The sequence below is a fragment of the Exophiala dermatitidis genome, assembly GCF_000230625.1.
Source record: "Exophiala dermatitidis NIH/UT8656 unplaced genomic scaffold supercont1.5, whole genome shotgun sequence".
NCBI lineage: Eukaryota > Fungi > Ascomycota > Eurotiomycetes > Chaetothyriales > Herpotrichiellaceae > Exophiala > Exophiala dermatitidis.
Genome location: NW_008751650.1, coordinates 3,306,092 through 3,324,402, shown reverse-complemented (window position 1 = coordinate 3,324,402; position 18,311 = coordinate 3,306,092). Strand labels below are relative to the sequence as shown.

At 51.1% G+C, this 18,311-nt stretch overlaps 9 protein-coding genes across 9 annotated transcripts; 6 read left to right on the top strand and 3 right to left on the bottom strand.

Annotated features, from left to right (window-relative positions):
* Positions 1–89: 89 nt before the first annotated feature.
* HMPREF1120_06760 (TrmH family RNA methyltransferase) lies at positions 90–3,121 on the top strand. Its single transcript, XM_009160970.1, has one exon. The coding sequence runs from the start codon at positions 172–174 to the stop codon at positions 1,507–1,509; it is 1,338 nt and encodes a 445-aa protein (XP_009159218.1). The 5' UTR covers positions 90–171; the 3' UTR covers positions 1,510–3,121.
* On the bottom strand, positions 1,595–3,122 carry HMPREF1120_06759 (dihydroorotase, homodimeric type; the record flags this gene model as incomplete). The annotated part of the gene is made up of 2 exons (XM_009160969.1): positions 1,595–2,569; positions 2,985–3,122. 2 exons carry the CDS (start codon positions 3,120–3,122, stop codon positions 1,595–1,597), a joined length of 1,113 nt encoding a protein of 370 aa, XP_009159217.1.
* A 1,029-nt stretch (positions 3,123–4,151) lies between these two features.
* On the bottom strand, positions 4,152–5,036 carry HMPREF1120_06758 (uncharacterized protein; the record flags this gene model as incomplete). The annotated part of the gene is made up of 2 exons (XM_009160968.1): positions 4,152–4,876; positions 4,937–5,036. 2 exons carry the CDS (start codon positions 5,034–5,036, stop codon positions 4,152–4,154), a joined length of 825 nt encoding a protein of 274 aa, XP_009159216.1.
* Positions 5,037–5,983: 947 nt separating this feature from the next.
* Positions 5,984–8,352, bottom strand: HMPREF1120_06757 (exonuclease 1; the record flags this gene model as incomplete). The annotated part of the gene is made up of 2 exons (XM_009160967.1): positions 5,984–8,295; positions 8,340–8,352. 2 exons carry the CDS (start codon positions 8,350–8,352, stop codon positions 5,984–5,986), a joined length of 2,325 nt encoding a protein of 774 aa, XP_009159215.1.
* Positions 8,353–8,778: 426 nt separating this feature from the next.
* HMPREF1120_06756 (uncharacterized protein) lies at positions 8,779–9,420 on the top strand (the record flags this gene model as incomplete). Its single annotated transcript, XM_009160966.1, has 2 exons — positions 8,779–9,092; positions 9,138–9,420. 2 exons carry the CDS (start codon positions 8,779–8,781, stop codon positions 9,418–9,420), a joined length of 597 nt encoding a protein of 198 aa, XP_009159214.1.
* Positions 9,421–10,147: 727 nt separating this feature from the next.
* Positions 10,148–11,247, top strand: HMPREF1120_06755 (uncharacterized protein; the record flags this gene model as incomplete). The annotated part of the gene is made up of 4 exons (XM_009160965.1): positions 10,148–10,328; positions 10,384–10,555; positions 10,613–11,169; positions 11,222–11,247. 4 exons carry the CDS (start codon positions 10,148–10,150, stop codon positions 11,245–11,247), a joined length of 936 nt encoding a protein of 311 aa, XP_009159213.1.
* A 1,609-nt stretch (positions 11,248–12,856) lies between these two features.
* Positions 12,857–13,554, top strand: HMPREF1120_06754 (uncharacterized protein; the record flags this gene model as incomplete). The annotated part of the gene is made up of 2 exons (XM_009160964.1): positions 12,857–13,208; positions 13,406–13,554. The coding sequence occupies 2 exons, from the start codon at positions 12,857–12,859 to the stop codon at positions 13,552–13,554; spliced, it is 501 nt and encodes a 166-aa protein (XP_009159212.1).
* Positions 13,555–14,004: 450 nt separating this feature from the next.
* HMPREF1120_06753 (uncharacterized protein) lies at positions 14,005–16,286 on the top strand. Its single transcript, XM_009160963.1, has one exon. The coding sequence runs from the start codon at positions 14,162–14,164 to the stop codon at positions 15,872–15,874; it is 1,713 nt and encodes a 570-aa protein (XP_009159211.1). The 5' UTR covers positions 14,005–14,161; the 3' UTR covers positions 15,875–16,286.
* A 197-nt stretch (positions 16,287–16,483) lies between these two features.
* On the top strand, positions 16,484–18,031 carry HMPREF1120_06752 (uncharacterized protein). The gene is made up of 4 exons (XM_009160962.1): positions 16,484–16,959; positions 17,021–17,080; positions 17,132–17,485; positions 17,539–18,031. The coding sequence occupies exons 1-3, from the start codon at positions 16,849–16,851 to the stop codon at positions 17,324–17,326; spliced, it is 366 nt and encodes a 121-aa protein (XP_009159210.1). The 5' UTR covers positions 16,484–16,848; the 3' UTR covers positions 17,327–17,485; positions 17,539–18,031.
* The last annotated feature ends 280 nt before the right edge of the window (positions 18,032–18,311 follow it).

Sequence of the window (18,311 nt, the reverse complement as noted above, 5' to 3'; positions counted from 1 at the left end):
GCACTTTCGCTGCAGGACGCGGTCGCGTCGCAAGTAATTTAGCAAAATGAACGCGGAGATTCTCCTTCTCCAACTTGAATTGTAAAGAATCATTTTTGAAGATTGGCAACATACAACCATCCCAACACTGCATCGCCTGGTCGGTTGAGCACGGCTGACACTCTTACATGAATGCAGTCCTTCGCCGGCAACAGCCTGCGAAGACGTCTGGCTGTTGAGTGTCTGACATGTCTACAGCCCGCACGACGTATATCGTTGACCGGAGCCATTGGGAAGGGCCTTCGAGATGCTCAGCACAGCGCAAGCAGACATGAGGCACGCTACACCAATCCTCGCCCCGGTGACCTAGCCCAACCGATACCAAAGGAGCGCAATGCTGCTGTCGAGCAAGGCGGTCGACAAAATGTGCGAAGCCGGACGTCCAACAGAAACACTCCGCAGGAAAGAGACGAGAAGCCGGCACGGACCCCAGCGTCGATACCGACTGCACTTCCCTACACGACGGCGAGCTCAGAGTTCATTTACGGAACATTTTCCGTCCTCTCTGCCCTGAAGGCTAGAAGACGCAAACTTTACAGGCTCTATCGCCTGAGGTCTCAGACCCAGGCCCGAGATTCAGATCAATCAGCAGCAGCCAAAACAAAAGCCGATCGGTTGGCGGAATGGGACCATACACAAGCGCAGGAGGATATCTACAAGCTTGCAAGAGCAGCAGGCGTGGAGGTCAAGGATGTATGGGGGCCTGAGTGGAACAGGATTCTTTCAAAGGCTTCTACAGGAAGACCGCATAATGGCGTGGTTCTTGAGGCTTCTCCACTACCCAAACTCCCAGTCACAAGCTTGTCTTCTGTGAGCAAGCCTTCCGACGATATCCTCGCCAATGTGGGATGGGCTTCGCAAGAAGACCGGGAGGTCAACAGTGTCTTTGAGACCCGCGGCAACGTGGCCGTCATACCGTCGGTCCGGCCATCCCACCGCTATCCTTTCATGCTCCTCCTCGATTGCATTACAGACACTGGGAATTTCGGAGCTATTGTCCGATCTGCCTGGTTTCTCGGGGTCGATGCGATACTCATCCTTGAGCATGGCACAGCTCCTATCTCGACCAACAGTTTGAAGGCCTCGGCCGGGGCTTTGGAGTACATGCCAATACTACACGTGAAGAACGAAAGATCTTTCGTCAAGGCTTCACGTGAAAATGGGTGGAAATTCTTCGCAGCCGATGCCCCCGAAAATCAAGACACATTCCCCAGCCGACGCCGCAGAGGAGAGAAAGCTCAAATGCTACCATTCCAGGGGGCGCTGCTAAGTCATTCCTGCGTCTTGGTTCTGGGCAATGAAGGAGCTGGTGTCCGAGATTTTCTGAAGTCGCTTGTGGACGGCATTGTCGGTATCCCTAACGCAAGACCGCATGTTGGAGACATTGACAGTCTCAATGTCAGTGTGGCAGCGGCTCTGATGACCCAGAAGTTTTTTGATTCGGCTCCAGCGCCAAGTGGTACAGAGTAAAGGCCAACAACACATTGCGGATTGTATATGGTTTATCTGACCAGAAGACACAACTGAATCCCCAAGGCAAGCAAAGCAGGGCAAATCATGAGATCCATTCCAGCGAGTAAATCGGGGTGTCCCGGCGGAAAGGAACCACGACGTCTGCATTCGCCGAGTCTGAGCCCGCTCCCCCGCCCACGGTCAGTCTAGACATGACTTTCTCATCCCGGGCAGTGATCTTGATCTTCTCCGTGCTCGCATCGACGCGATAGAATTGTCGACCAAAGACACCAAGGAACCCCTCCACCACAAATTTGGACAATTGGACTGGTTCAACCACTCCTTTAGCAACGGCGTCCTCGAAAGCCTCGAGCACCAGCTGCGTTGTGTATGGTTGAGTAAATACTCCCGCGGCACATTTGCCAGCGTCGTGTACGCCCAACCCACCCTTTTTGGCCCGTAACGGATGAGGAGCCGAGTCTGTGCCCAGGAAGAACTTTGGGTTACCGCTAGTTGCGGCCTTGAGCAAAGCGACCCGATCGCTGGGGAGTTTTGCAACAGGTTTGCAAAAGTTGATTGGGTCACCGGCCCAGTCGTCGATGATAAGAAACAGATGGTGCGCCGTGATGGTGCCGACGACATTGGGTCCGCATTTCTTGACCGCTTCGACCGCCGCGGCCGTCGTGCAGTGTTCGAGCACGATGCGCAGCTTCGGGAACCGACTATGGAGATCGAGCAGAGTGGGCAAGAATGCCTCCTCGGCGTTGAGGACCGTGATGTCCTCGGCCGGTGGTGATTCTCCGTGCAAATTGAGGACCAGATCTTCCTCCTCCATGGCCTTGAATACAGGATAAAACTGTTCGTAATTGACGACCCCGGACGCGGAATTGGTCGTTACTCCCGCGGGATACGACTTGACCCCGTGAATCCCGGCCCGCTTGGCTTGTCGGATCGTGTCTGGCGTGATGGACGGATGCAGATACAAGGACATGAGTAAGTTTGCGTTTGTATGCTTAGCTATCTCGGCCTTGTATTGTAAAGCGTGTTCGACGGTCGTGATGGGTGGAACTAGATTAGGCTGTATAAGCAGTACACCGTCAGTTAGCTCGATATATGGAGGTATCGCCCACCAACCTCGGATGGAGAACAAAGTGGAATTCAGGATTTAATTGTAGACTTGGACATAACAAATATAACCACAATCAAAAAGGCACAGCCAGATATACCTAGACCAAGACCAAGACCACAAAGAACTGCAATTCATAACAGCAATATCCCCCCAAACCATGACCTAAGTCCCCGTATCTCAAACATCCAGCACCGAACAAGAACATTAAACAATAACCAGACCTGCCAGTAAACAGCAGTGCAACTTGAACAATGCAAGAAGTAATCCAACAGCGCGAACGCAAATAACCCGACTCGACTCGGGGCTCGCGAGTTCAGAAATGCAAGTCCGGAGTTCTCATTTCAGTTTCAATTCATTTCCTTACCATGACAAACACCGTATCCACGCCCCCCCGCCTAATCGTCGGCGCGACCGCTTCCAACATTGCTCCCTCGCGCAAATGGACATGCATATCCGCCGAGGCGGGCAGGACGAAGCCGTCGAAGAGTCTGTGTGGACACATTTTTGCAACGGCACTAACCCTCTTTTTCTCCGAATAAATTGTAAAAAGCGAACTGGAATTGGTCGAGTCGAGTCGAGTCGAGACGAAGAGACTTGCGAATTGAATTGAATCGAAATGAACGTCTGTTTCGATTTCGGGGCCCCGGTTCCTGAAAATGTCTGGGGTTCAAGTTCGACTGGGGTCGGCGGAATAAAAATATTCAAAAGTGCTTGATGCGATACTATGAACTGCTATATGTGGTATGGTGATCCGCCGGGTTTCCGTCATTCTTCCTGTTGCGATTGGCCGGAGGTGCTGGATTCGGTACAGCGGAGTGTGTTGGACGGAAAGTGTCATTTACCTGGTACCAGGTATTGTCCCCTTCAACTGAAGTTCAAGTTGCAACTGTCGGTCCATCGGTCTACTTATTAATGCTTTTCGACTACCCGTGTACTTTGGGTCTCCGGGTAGTATCTATATGAGTGGAGAAGGGCATGAAGAGTGAAATTGAGACTTTGAGTACAATAGAATATGCTGGACCTCATACCAAGGCAGCAGCCTCGGTGTCTTCAATTGTTTGATCAATCTGTCATTCATGTCTGGGAACCTATACAGCCCATTCAGTGATTCTGCTCTGAGCAGGGAATGCAGTGCATGTTCCAGCGTCGAGCCTTTGGCCAGTCCTCCGTCGACTCTGTCTCCCATCAGGGACCACCCAAACACACATTCCATCCTCAACTTCGCGAACCATCCATAAACCCAGTTTCGTTCTCAAACGACGTATATTGGGGGTATTTCGACAACTGTGCAGGATGAGTTTCAGAGTTTGGGTCCCATTGCTTCCTTCCAACGGCCTTCCGCCGTAAATGCTTGATTACACATCCAAGTCTATGTCCGAACGCCGCAGATGGCATTTTTTGCCATGATGAGTAATGTCCTTTCGTTCATGCGTGAAACAAATAGCGCTATCACTTTCGCTGAAATCGCAGGGGTCGTGTCGTGTACAATTTTTTAGTCCTGCAGCAAAACAGTCAGTAAGATCATTTCCTCTCAACAAACGGCAATCAACCATACCTCGTCCGTCAGGCGATCCAGTAACTGAATACTCAATATCATCACCAGCAACCCAAGCGTGACAATCACCAGAAGCCCGAAGCCGAACCAGCCCAGAACCATGGCTGCTGTCCCCACTCCGGATTTGACACTTCCGTTTCCAAGATCTTGGGCCACCGTGCTGGCCGCCACGGCTGCGGTATGCTGCCACATCACGGACACCAACACAAAAACCGATGCAATGAAGATGGTGGCCAATGCGACTTGGGATACAGCCCTCGACGGGAAAGGCCGGACTTCCTGTTGAGAGCCATCGGGGCCGATGCTCGAGTGCCAACCTGGAAATGTCGCCAGCAGCAGGAAGGTGAGGAAGGCAAGGACAATGGCGATGATCAGTAAATATGGGAACACGATTGCGTTCTTGAACGTGCTGGCGACCCATATCAAGTTGAGCGGATCCTGATCGATGCTGACCAGGTCTGCCAGGGACGTTGAATTTTGGTTGCACATCCATGCTCCACCATCCGCTCTGATGCAAATGCCAAAGTAGCCCACCCGCACGTTGAGGTCTGCATTTCCCACAATGTTGGCTATTGCTGTCGTGACCGCTGGGTCCACCTGCACAGTACTAAAAACCGGGGCGTACTGGTGGTAGTACAGTGATATGAGGTAAATGTCCGGAATGAGTGGAGATGTCGAAGAGCATCCTGCGAGAAGTAGTGCTGTGAAGATATGGTTAGCTGATTATGGCCGTCGTGGTCATCTCACAAAATGGTACTTACAGAGGAGGATGATGGCAATAGCAATGAATATCATGAGCACATGGTGGTAGCCGATAGCTGGGACGAATCTCCGCCATCCTGTCACGAACCTGGGTGCCATTCCCCCAAGTTCTAATGTGTGATGGTTGTGGTGTGGTGTAGAGTTGCCGTCCGTGCGGACGGAGTAAAGTGTTGAAGCTCAGCACGAGCAGTATTGTGGCCCGCAGCCCGGGTCAACGTGTGGTCAGAGCGGGTTTGGCAACAGGTCGGTGCGTGCACGGATGGAAGAAATTATAAAGGTTTGTAGACTTCGAGTGATTTTTGACAATTCGCTCTGTCCTACTGTGCTGAAAAGATGTGGTCAGCTGCCTGCGTCTTGCAGTCAAGGAAGATAGAGAAGGGACGGGGAGAAGAGGAAAAGGAAGAGAGGCGTAGCTTGATCTAGTCCTGCAAATGTCTGCGACTGGGAGTGCTAGGCACCAATTGTCAAATTCGCTTGAAGATTTGCCATTGGAAATCCGTGAGGCTGGTCTGTGGTGTGAATTGGTTATTCTGGTGGCAGGAAATGCAGTGATTGTGCCGCAGACGCTCCAGCGAAATGGCGCAGGAACAGCGAAGCCCGCCAAGTGCCCCATGTTTACATTTAGCCACTTTAGGTATGGCGCAGGGGCTTGCTAGCCTCGTCGCCGGCAGCCTTGCAATGACGTTTCCAGGTCATTAGCCCCATCTACAGTCAACGTCAAGTACGGGTACCATAGTAGTATGCGATATTACTCGAATGCTTGGTTTTCGAATATCTATCTCGCCCAAGTTTGTGCACTTCATAAATCTCATTGACAATAAATATATCGGCTCCGGTCATACTGCAAAAAGAAAACCTCAACCGTGCACCCCAATACTCTCTCAACGTAATCATAGCCAATCGTTATGAGCTCTCCGCAGAGATGTTTGTGCCCAGCCTGATGCATGTCCATAGCCAATCCGAACCGTACACATCGCAACCAGACTGCCTCGCTTTGCCGAAGTTCGTACGCCGTGCAGGATGCCGCCAACCAAATATCCAACTGCTCAAGTAGAAACAAACGCAAATGAACTAAGATCCAACCGAGGCATTCGTGGTGGTGATCCAATGTCCGAGCCTTCGTCCTCACTATTTGGTACTATTGCATCTTCACTCCCGCGCAGCTCCCCTATACCGCCTATACTTGTTGGGGCACGAGTCAAGCCAGCTTTGTCCCAGGGCGTCACTGTCTCGTTGCACGCGGGCGTCCTAGTTGGCTTTTGGGTTATGGCTGCTGCCGTGGCCAGACATCTTCCCTGCCGCCCCAGTGATTTGAGTGCATTGTGTCGACGTTCGGATGACTGCTGGTCAAATGTCTTGTGGTGTTGGACTTCTTTGCAAAATGATTCGATCTCTCCGCTCTCCGGCAGCTTTCGCAATGCAGCGATTTGCACTTCCGGAGATTGGGCTGAGAAGGTTCGAGAGAGTTTTCCAGATGGTCCGCTGCAAGTCGATGTCTTTGAGACTGCTCCGCCCTGGAATGTGAATTTTTGCAACAGGGCTTCATTCTGCTTTCTGACATGATAGTCAAGCAGATCTTCGAACGCGGCCGGGTCGTCATCTTGATGGATTGCTCTAGTCTCAGTAAGATTCGTAGGGGTTCTGTCAGGGACATTCCGCCGTGACGGAGAAGGACTGCGCATACGGGCAACGGAAGGTATTGTAGGTGACCCGACCGGTGATGATTGTGGTATTGATTGGGGTTCATCTCGATCCGGCAGCGCCGTTCCAGATTGCGGCTTGATGCAGTTTATGGCAGGGCTTTTCTCAGGGCTAGCTGCTTGTTGTATTTCGCATTCCAACAACATCTGGTCGTTCACCGAATCGTCAGAAAATACCTCAAACCCTGCTTTCTTAGTCTTTTTAGCCTTCGCACGTTTTTGCGCCAAAGGGCTAGACTCCTCGTGTTTGGAGGAAAAGAAAGGACTTTGTTTCACTTCTTTGGTGGGTGAAGGATCGATAGAATCGGAACATAATCTCGGACGCTTCGGCGGTTGGTAAGTGGATAGTGTGGAGGCGCGTGCAAGGAAAGTCGAACGATCTGCTCCGTTCAGCGACACCTGCTGATGTGTGGCGCTTCGTCTGAGGGATGGAGCGGAAGACACTAGCCGTGGTTCCCATGAAGCATTTCGATGGCGTTCAAGTAGTCGACTTTGCGAAGGGGAAGGGGTCAAACTGTTCGGGTCCAGTTCCGCCAGAGGCTGGCGCTGCGGCTTGAAAAAGGTCTCGAGCGATTTGTTCGGTTTCAAACCAGGAGTTGCTGCATAACTCTGTCGCCTATTCTGGCTAAGGGCTGGCCGGAGGAGTGCCTTCACTGCGCTCAGTTGAATGGGTTTCTTTGAGAAGGGATCCAGGTCACCGCACGCAACTCCAACGGAAGTGTCTGGGTCAACATAGGGGCCAAGATATGGCATATTAGACTCCAGCAACCCAGGTGGAAGGTCGTTCAAATGGACCATCTTTTGCGCGATGGGACAGAACACCCGATGGTGCAAGAAAGTCAACTCAGCCTGCTGGAACCGCTCCATGTACTTGTCAGGTACCACCATTTTGCCCTCAAGCTGTACCATCCGCAGAATTTTCTCGACATCCTTGTATTTACGAACATAGGAATGCGCTGTTTTGAGTCCCATTTTTCCAATGTTAGGCAAATAGTCGCACCCACTGAGAATAGCCATTCTCATAAACATTGAGTCCGTCCAGCCCGCGAGGCTGATTTCCTTGCAAAGGGCGAAGTTGGCTCGCTCGACCTCGACCAACTCGCCATACTGGTTGAGTTTCGTCAAGAGGCGCTTCGCCCCAAACACAAGAAGATCAGAGTCCTCGGATAAAATGCCATCGATTATGCCCTTCTGCTCCAAATAGACCAGTTGAGCGTCCGCTTCGTAAGGTGCCACGACAAATTGTACGTTGAGTTTCTTCAATTCTTCAATCAGTTGTCGCGCCATATGAGGGGTAACATCCACCGCTTTCTGAAGTTCCTGGTGCGCCTGAGAAGTCTTGCCCGCTTTATGCAATTCGAGACCCAATGCTTTTGCCTCCTCCCTCTTCTTCCTTCTCGAAGCATTTGTACCGGCTTTGCTGGGTATATTGTCGCCATCGAAAACCAAATACGGCGTCACCCCAAAGTCCAGAAGCATTCGCACTCGACTCAAGACAAAATCAATGTGTATCGTGGTTGGCTTTTCCAAGGCCAGGGCGAAAGCGCAGCCCACCACGCCTCGGTGCAGCCATCCGTAGGCGTCCACCCCGATCGTCTGTCCAGCAAATTTCTTCAGTGTGCAGTGTGTTTGAATCGACTTGAGCATAGGCAGTAACCCTAGAGCTATCAGCTATAATGCTTGGAATAGGCGGTGGACGCACCTTTGATGCCCATATTCGCGTATGTGAGCCGCACACCGCCTATTTCCAATGATGTCTAGCACCGACCAAACACATCAGGCAGGAGAGAGCAAGAAGAGGTCAGAAGCCAGGCGTTAGCTATCGAAAACATGCCCCCCTCGAGCCATTGAATATAGGGTGTTTGATGCTGAATAGGTCGTAGGACACGAGGTGCACTCCCACAGGAATGTTGAGGCAACGTCCGCAGCCTGCAACTGACGCGCCGGCATTTGAGACGCGCCTCGATTCCCGTTCTGGGGAAAGAGCCACGTCCCTTATCGTCCTTATCGGAGTCTTGCCGAAGTTTTGCCGATATCAACTTTTTTCGGTCCCAACATGAAGTATCGATCAGGATCACAGTAGACGGGTGGTTGTAAACAACTGCTTATTTTACACAGTTCGCAATTGAAATCTATCCATCATGGCTCGCTCGCTTGGCAAGGTTCAGAAACAAATATCAAAAAAGCGAGGAGGGAAGCCCAACAGTCTGCATGAAAACAGTCGAGATGCGAGAAGACTCCGGACAGCGGCCGCCAGGGAGGAGAAACTATCTCGTATGATGGATGCAGCAGTACGGGCGAATCAAGTCTATGGTGATTATGATCTTGCATCTCCGTGTCCAGTGCGTCGATCTAATCAGTGTTTCAAAGTTGATAGAGTGGCGTGGTTCAAGTCAGCCATTGAGGGCTCGGTTGGATCTTTAAGTGACGAAGAAATGCATGTCCTGACACAAAGGTAAGTCGGCCGTTGCATTTCCTAGTTCGAAAATAACCATATCAGCTTTATCGATCGTGAGGATGAGCAGTTGGCCGAGGCAAGAGCACAACGAAGACCGGGGAGACCGCCCACGAAGCTGGAGGATCAGATCACATTGCGGAAAGACGCTGAGGCGCGCGAATTCCGTGGCGGATTCTGGGTGCCGGAACTTCGAAATGAGCAGAGCCGCGCAAAGCTGGAAAGATGGGCAGGGGAATGGGGTGGTTTGAACACTCTGGACTTTGTCCGTGTTGTCAAATCTGGAACTATCAAGCCCTCAAGCTTCCCACCTAAAGGACTTTCGTGAGATGAAGGGCTTGGGGTTAGATCTGTTATTCACACTTGGCAGACTGTGCTACAACTTGTCAACCCAGGCCTGCGTTGCATATGCCGATGTCTAACGCCGTATCAGTGAGGCCGGACCACCTTCCTGGGTTCCTTTGTCTGACCGCTGGGGTTGTGGCCAGCTATTGAACGACATGGGTCTCAAGGAGTCCCATACGTTGGGAGGTGGCACATTTCTGAAAACCATTGAACAGGAACACTAATAGTGCAACACCATTCGCAAACGGCCTGGCGCCTTGATACCATGGTGTTAACCTGGCCATCGGGCTACCCACAGCCCCACGGGGAGAAGATGCTGAGGGAACTTGATTTGGCGAAGAGACCTGGACGTCCCCTAAAGGCATTATTGATTTATTTGCCGATGCTATCGTTGTTCCGCCTGATTATCACGAATTAGATGAGACTAGATTAAATAAGCGATATGACACGGTTCGGGCTCTACAACTGTGTATTTGTTAGAGGAGGGTAGTGGTAGAATACCATGCATCAATCGTTGAACATGGCTGTCGCTTAGTCATCTCCTATCTTCACGTGCTGCGGCGATCCCTCTAGAAATTTATCTGGGATCCGGAACGAAGCCCTTGGCGACAACGCTTTCTGTATCCAGCTTGAATCTCGCGCAACTCTCCTGCCTGCTCGAATCATTGTTCTCTATCAACGTCACCCTCTCTGTATCGACCTGTGACAAGATGACTACCCTTAGAATGTTGACACGGGCATTGCCCAAGGCTGCTCTCCGGCAACCCACGGTCCGATGCGCTTCCTCCCTTTCGAGACTTTCCGCTCGTCGCGCGTTATGGCAACCGGCCACGAAATCATCCTATCCTGCTTTTTCAACATCCGTTTTCAGAAGGGAACCAGCTGGGGAATGTATGGGCAATCATTCGATGGAAAGAAAGGATCAATTGCTAACATGGGGATGCAGCGGATCAGGAACTTTCCGAGAAATTCAACGCTGAAAGATCACTCGAGTTAGAGTCCAATGACTCTAGCAAACTTGCCACCATCGAGGAATTCCAACAAAACAGCCCATGGAAGATCGAGGACAAGCCCGGCACGCACGAAGTCACGCTTACGAGGGAGTTCGGGAATGAAAAGTGAGAAGACAAAGTGGCATACCCAACATCTGGACTCCTTTTAACGATGAGCTGCAGGATCAAGATCCAACTCAGTGTCGCCGAACTCGACAGCCTGGCAGAGGAAGACGAATTCGATGATCTCGACGAGGATGGCGCTCTTGATGATGAACCAGAGTATGGTCGGGGCAAGAACACCATCAACCAATCTGGCGTAAGAGGTGGCAAGATTGACGTTATGCCTGAAGACAGCATTGCTCCGTCCGATCGAGCTGAGGCAGGCGAACCAGACCTGGACAACTCGCTCCCAGCCTATCCTATCCACTTGACGATCACAGTGACTAAGCCTAGCAAACGAGCCTTGGAGATTCGAGCTGTCGCAGCCGAGGGTGCCATCGAGATCGAAACCATCAGCTTCTTCCCCAAGGAATCCTTACTCGAGGCTAAGACCCCAGAAGAGGCCCAAGAAGCCCGCAGCCTGTATGCTGGTCCACCGATCAGCAACCTGGACCCCGAACTTCAAGCCATGCTGGACAAGTATCTCGAGGAGAGGGGTATTGATGCGCAATTGGCCAGCTTCCTGCCGGAGTATGTCGACTACAAGGAGCAGCGGGAATATGTCAAGTGGCTGGAGGGTGAGTGTTTCGCTTCGAAATCGAGTTGAACTAGTACTAATTTTCGCCGCAGACGTTAAGAACTTCATTGACGAGTAGTCATCTTGCCGGAGCTGTCAATCGCACTGCGGACTCGGCCTGCCACTTTTAGACTCTCTTCTTTCGTTGCTCTCAGAAATGACAAAAATATGTACATTATATGATGGGTGCCAGCCTGGTGACCCGACAATTAATCAAGGACCTTTTGCAAAATCACCGTTTCCTTGCTACATTTGCTGGCGGGCAAGTTCTGTGCTACATGTGTTGTTGATGATCTGCTATACAAGTAAAGGGAAAAACGCGGCTCACGACGTACAGACAGGAGTTTGAACCCGAGCGATGTAAAAGATGGCGCCCTCTGAGAGAGTTTCTCCAATTCAAGGCTGGACCGCAGATCTGCTTGGGACAATTGTTTATACTGACCAGGGCAGGGAGATGTGACTGGGATTTGCAAGAGTTCAATGCGATCGAGAACTCGGATGTTGATCCGGCTATACAACATACCTACAACATTACCAACTCACTTACCTATCTAGGTCAGTGTTCGGCGACGAGAGGCAGCAGGCCGGTCGTGGTAAGGAAGGACAATGCTGGCAACTCCACCCTTGATTGTCGACATGTATGGCAAGATCCTACACTACATCCAAACGAAGTTCGATCTTAACCTACCATTCTGGCGACCCATGCTCCACGGACCGCACGCTCTTCGTTGGTAGAAGAACCGAAAGGCTATGGGGAATCAGATGTCTTGCTCGCTGTGGATATCGAGGCTCTCGCGTGCCCAGCGGAGGAGGGTAATGATGGTAGGCGCAACGTACCACTGTAGCATATGGAGCAGAAAGACTGCAGAACGACCTGTTAATGATAGAGCTAGGAGAGGACCGCTATCAGACATTCCGGACAATTATGTGGTAGGATGTCCTCTTTGTAAAAGATATAGTGACAGTGACGAGTAACTCGGGAGTTCCTTGGTTCAAGTCGTCAGCAATGCCTGATTTTTGTGGCGTTGGTTGTGGCTGGAGCTCGGATGCCTGGACACTGGCACGAGAGCGAACGGAGACTTCAAGTCCATGGATCTTCACATGCTGGAGTCTACACTAGCAACAGTCGGATACTCCTGTTAGTTTGCTGTACTACTTCTCGCTGGGAACATCTCCCGCGATACAAGTACCTGGATACTCGTTTCCATCAATCCATGTTGCAGAGTAAAAGCCTTTGACGTGTGTGCTGCTGTTCCCATGCATGGCTTCTGCTCCCGTCCGACGTCCATTGGACATGGTCGACGCTTTCCAAGGAACCAATGTTCCACATGCCCAACATTGCTACAACATGACGTTTGTCCGTCACTCTGAAGCCAGCAAGAAGCGTCGAAGCAGGTTTGCTGCATTCCGTGACAACACGAATGGAACTGGGATTGAAACTGGAACTTGAAGAAGGCGTGACGGACGTCTGCCACTGCATCACTTCCTCAGCTCTGCATTGCTTTAAGAAGCTCTACCATCTGGTTGATCTTCTTCCCTCCTTCAACTTCAAGTCTGTTGCCTCGAATTGTCTTGTTTGCAGTGTATCTCACCACAGTTTTACTTTCCGGACCCTGACCCGATCGACAACCGCTGTCGCGTGCTCAGCATAACCTCTCCAGGAACAATCTCTCGTTTGCAAAAGAGCCATGACTCAATCAAAGATATCGTCCTCCCTCTCCTCCGCGAGCAGTGCGGCTTCCAGTGCTGCTAACAGTGCGGCCTCGAGTGCCTCGAGTGCCCTCAACTCTGCCACAGCCCAAGCGTCCGCTTCGGCATACCCCGAGTATAACGGCGGTTTGTCAACTACTACGAAAGTCTTCAGTTCTCTCGGTGTCATTTTTACCTTCCTCCTTCTTGCTGCAGCTGGGCTCTACTTTGCCGGATACGCTGATGATGTTGGTGAATGGTTCGCCAAACGATACTACAAAGGAAAAGGCATTGCACAGGCCAAAGTGCTTGAGCATTCTGGCAGTGAGAAGCTCCAGTCCATGGCTAGAGGTAATTACATTCTGTCGTTCTAGTTCACCTCCCAATCGATCATGTGAGAGCGAAGTCATCAGGGCCAGAGGATCGCTCAACTAGATCTGACCTACTGGCCTTGAGAAACCTGGCCCTTATCTGAGCAGATCCTCGTTTCATGACCGCTTCAGTGCCTTGACTATTTTGGACACTATAACTTACTGCTGCCTCGACAGATTCCTTGAAGAAGAACCCGGTCATGGGTGAAGAAGATGTCGGTCATGTCGGTCAAGTGGGTGGTGGACTGGGCAGAGACACCGCAAACACGGTCAATGACGGTGTCGGCAATGCTAGTCAACGAATCAGCGGCCTGACCAACTTGTGAGCCTCAGAGATTGGGTACCTAGGTACCGTACAACATACACAGCCCAGTCCTGTTGTCAATGCTTGTAAAGCTCAGAGTTCGGGGTAATTAAGGGGCAGGATGGTGGAGGAGCATGCGAAAAGTCACGTCGGCCAAGGTGCAGAAAACAGGCAAGCTGGCAAAAGCAACGGCGCGTTCGACCGGGTATGAGTGCCCGGTCCTAGCAGTGCGGTCCAGATATTAGTATTCATTGATTGATTGATTGTTATTCCTACGGTTGATGTGACGATGCTGCAATTTGACACGACTGTGCACTGATTCATTCAAATTGATGTGTATCGGAGTAGCTGTAGCCTGACTTCTCTCTCACGTACTAGAAGTGGACTGTATGCGCACGACAGAGAAGGTATACCGAGCCCCTCGAACCTGCAGTGCTCTGCATAATAATAATATTAAATTTGGCTGTGCCAGAGTCAACGTCCCGCCGCGTAACTTCTCGCCCGAGTCACTCCACAAGCGCGGCCTCTGGCAGCCCGTCATCCCCTTCACCGTTCCTTCATGCTTCTTCAGGCCTGTGTTTTTTGCTGAGCGACCCATCCCTCCTTCTCCCATGCAGTGACAACAGAGAATGGCGGCCAGCGTGTCTCCCAAAGACCGAATCTGGTCTCGACGCGAGATCGAAGGCCTCATCGCCGAGGGTAGGAAGATTATAATCCTAGACGGCCAGGTGATCAAGGCCGATTCATGGATACCTTATCACCCGGGAGGCGACAAGGCGATTTTACACATGGTTGGAAGAGATGGGACAGACGAGATCCGAGCATTACACTGTCCCGAGACACTGGAATACATGCAGAAATATGTGGTTGGAAGAATCGAGGGGAGATGGGTGAACTTTCTGCCCCCAATTCAGGGCGGGCACTTCAGACCCTACATTCCAGGCCAGGAAGAGGATCGTGACGTGGACGTACCCTTGGACGACGCACAGAGCTCGTCGAGCAGTAGCAGCAGTACAGCACCTCCGTCCCCCGTCTTTGACCCGGCCGACCTTTCTTCAACCAGACACCGGTCAGGAACGTCGTCAGTTTCGTCCCTTTCGGAACACGAGCACGAGCCGGAAACGCAAGATGCCAAAGCAGCCGATCCGATTGAGACCAAATTGAACGCCGAAAAATCGTCCGACCTCCTGAAATATCCACCTCTGAACCTGCATTCGCAAGACCGAATTGTCACCAAGTATCGCGAACTGGACGCGCGGATTTGTGCCGCAGGACTCTACGATTGTCCATACGGAGCCTACGGGATCGAATGCTGCCGATATACACTGTTGTTTATCGGGTTTCTGGTTTGCCTGCATTACTCACATTATGCGCTTTCGGGACTATTTCTGGGCATGTTTTGGCATCAGCTTGTCTTTACCGCGCACGACTCAGGACACATGGGCGTGACGCACAATTTTCACGTCGATACAGTCATCGGCATCATTATCGCCGACTACCTGGGAGGACTGTCATTGGGCTGGTGGAAACGGAACCATAACGTGCACCATATCGTGACCAACTCTCCCGAGCACGACCCTGACATAGAACATATTCCGTTCTTCGCGATTTCGCCGCGCTTCTTCAGCTCGCTCCGGTCCACCTACTACGATCGAGTGATGCATTTCGACGCGGTGGCCAAATGGGCCGTCTCGAAGCAGCATTGGCTGTATTATCCGATTTTGACCTTCGGCAGGTTCAACCTGTATCGGCTGTCGTGGGAATATTTATTCCTGGGACAAGCTCCGAAAAAGGGTCCAGCCTGGTGGCATCGGTGGTTTGAGATCCTAGGACAAGTGTTTTTCTGGACTTGGTTTGGTTACGGGGTTGTCTATAAATCGATTCCGACGGCATGGGACCGGTTTGTGTTTGTCATGATCTCACACATGGTCACGGCACCTCTGCATGTGCAAATCACCTTGTCGCACTTCGCCATGTCGACGACCGATATGGGCGTCCACGAGTCGTTCGCCCAGAAGATGCTGCGTACAACCATGGACGTCGACTGTCCGACCTGGTTGGACTTTTTCCATGGTGGCCTGCAGTTCCAGGCTGTTCATCATTTGTTCCCGCGCATCCCTAGACACAATCTCCGCAAGGCCCAGAAATACGTCAAGGAGTTTTGCAAAGAGACGGGCATTCCTTATGCCATTTATGGCTTTGGCCAGGGGAATAAAGAGGTCATTGGCCGGCTGGGTGAAGTGGCCAAGCAGGTCAAGGTGTTTGAGGAGTGTAGAAAGGCTTGCGCGAGGGAAATGATCGAGGGTCATGCTCATGGTCACGGTCATGCTCATGCTGAGTGAATAAGTCAATTGAGCTGAGCTGTGTGGCTTGACTTGGCTGGCTTGTTTCTCGTCCTCTCAAATGCCGATGAAGGAGAGAATGCCATGCCACTGGGGGCGTTGGTTGGATCTAGAATTTGATTTGATAGATGCCCATGCACATGCCTATCCACCACTGCATCTCCCGGCTGTCTGGCTTGGCTGTATTATGTGGTTTGATTGGGATTTGAGTGAACTGAAATGAACGACTGACTAATGACTACCTGCTGGTACCGGAGGACGAGAAAAGAAAGGAATTGCTACGTTCGATACCTTATAGAAAGAACCATGGTCAAAAATGATGTATATACAATATAACAATATATCCATGAAGGGTGTCTATATATATATATATATACATTTATTATATACACCCCGAACTGTCCTTCGTCCATTACCATTTTCGTTCAGGAAAGGGAGCGAGGCCGCTTTAATCGGGCACGTGACCGAGCATCGGGGATACCTGATGCGAGACGGGGGAGCCCCGGGCGCACGCCCGAGCACTGGACAAGCCACAGGGAGCGCTGCCCTGCTACCAATCCGCAGGAGCCAGTTCGGCTACTAGTAGACAATAAATGTCAATTGGACACTCGCTAAATGAGGGCAAGCCACTCCTGCATCTCACGTTCTGAAAGCCATACTGCACTCAAGCGTTGCGAAATAGTATGATTGCTTTAAATCAAGGGGTAGTCGGACTTGCGTACCAATAGATGTCGACGGTCTATGTACAGTATCTCCTGCGTCGTTCAATGCCCGAAGGGAGTTGCTCTACGTCAATAATTCTGGACACGAGCTCCCAGCCTACTGATCTATCGAAGCTCTGTTCTCTCTAACCTTGCAGTGTCGTCGCCGTTCACGGACTAAATGGGAAGGCTAAAGAGACTTAGCAAGATGCAGAGACCGGAAGGCTCTGGCTTGAAGACTTCCTTCCCGAAGCCATACCGAATGCAAGAATAATGACTTTCAGATACGACTCAAGCCTGCTCCTCAGTCGTTCTAAGGCTGGGATTAAAGACTTTGCTCTCGATTTGCTGAACCGAATATGGATGCTCAGGCCAAATCAGAAGGTACGAGGCGATGAATACCTATGCAATTTTGGGCTTAAATGTGCACTAATACAGTGTCAAGACCAAAGCCAGGCCTCTCATCTTTGTAGCCCACAGTCTTGGAGGAATGGTAGTCAAAAAGGTCTTTGTCCGATCCCATCATGTCGACTGTTCGCAATCCTAATCTTAAAAGGCGCTCATTCTTTCACATGAGAATAATCGCCATTATGGCGACATTCTCACCTCAACGGGACATAGGCGAAATCCGGGGGTTAAGGAGAGCAGATGCATTATTTACAAAGACCCGTGTAAGCCGACAAGATCGTCCACGCAAAAAGAATTTGATATCCTTCCCACAGCTCAGCCTCGCACTGTATCCAGTTACTAGTACTGTTCGATTGTCAATCCGAGCAGATTTCCAAGTCTGCTCTTGCTTCATTCGTCCTTGGAGCTATAACTGGCGGGCCAGCTACAATGCCTTCGCCACAGACTGCTCTCACACTCGACCGGCATCCCACTGACTCTTTCTGCATCCAACGCAGCTGAGGTATGTGCTATCAGCTTCCTTATGACAGCTTGCTAACCACCATTGCTCAACAGCTTCTTCATGTCTCGATCTTCAATACTTCCATTACATACCTTCCTTGCCTGTCTGGGTCACCACCACACTGATGCAGATTGGGCTATAAGATTTCATCATCAATACTTAGCTGAGGGACATCCTGTGCTGGAGAATGGTATGGGTAGCAGGGCACGACTTGTCTACCCATGATGGTTCGAATCCTGATCAAGGCGTTCGGATGTTGGCTTAAAAGCCTGGTCGAGACACTCGACTCTGCAACTTTCAACTTCAATCAGTCAAAGACTGGCCCCTTTTTTTCTTTTCTAGGTCTTCTCGGCTCGTCCAACTCCTTTTGGGCGATTCGAAGCCATGTAGTATGTCGCAGGGGGGATGGATTTCAGATGACGTGTTGATTGCATGTGTTGCTAACTAGCTGGTATTGGGGTTCGTGTGGCTTCGTCTTTGATGTACCTTCTGCGGAAATACGTAGCTGCAATGAAATTTTCCAGCATGATGATGCATTCTCAAGCCAACTTCACCCAGTCTTCCCATCACCGAATGGTGTTTGGACGTGTGCAACTCGATTGCCTCAAATTGACGAATCTTGGAGGTCTACTGGTTCTCGTAGTTTACACCGCTGTTGTGCTGCAGGCTCAGGTTCCTTTCTCAATAATGGCCGTGGAGGGTCGTGTCACAGTTCTGTCCTTGTGACGCCTCCGGTGAACGCGGTGCACTTTCCTCGTGTACACTTTCCGCCCATGGTATTGCGGTTTCAGTGAATTTCGAGCTCCTTCATGGGCCCAACGATTAC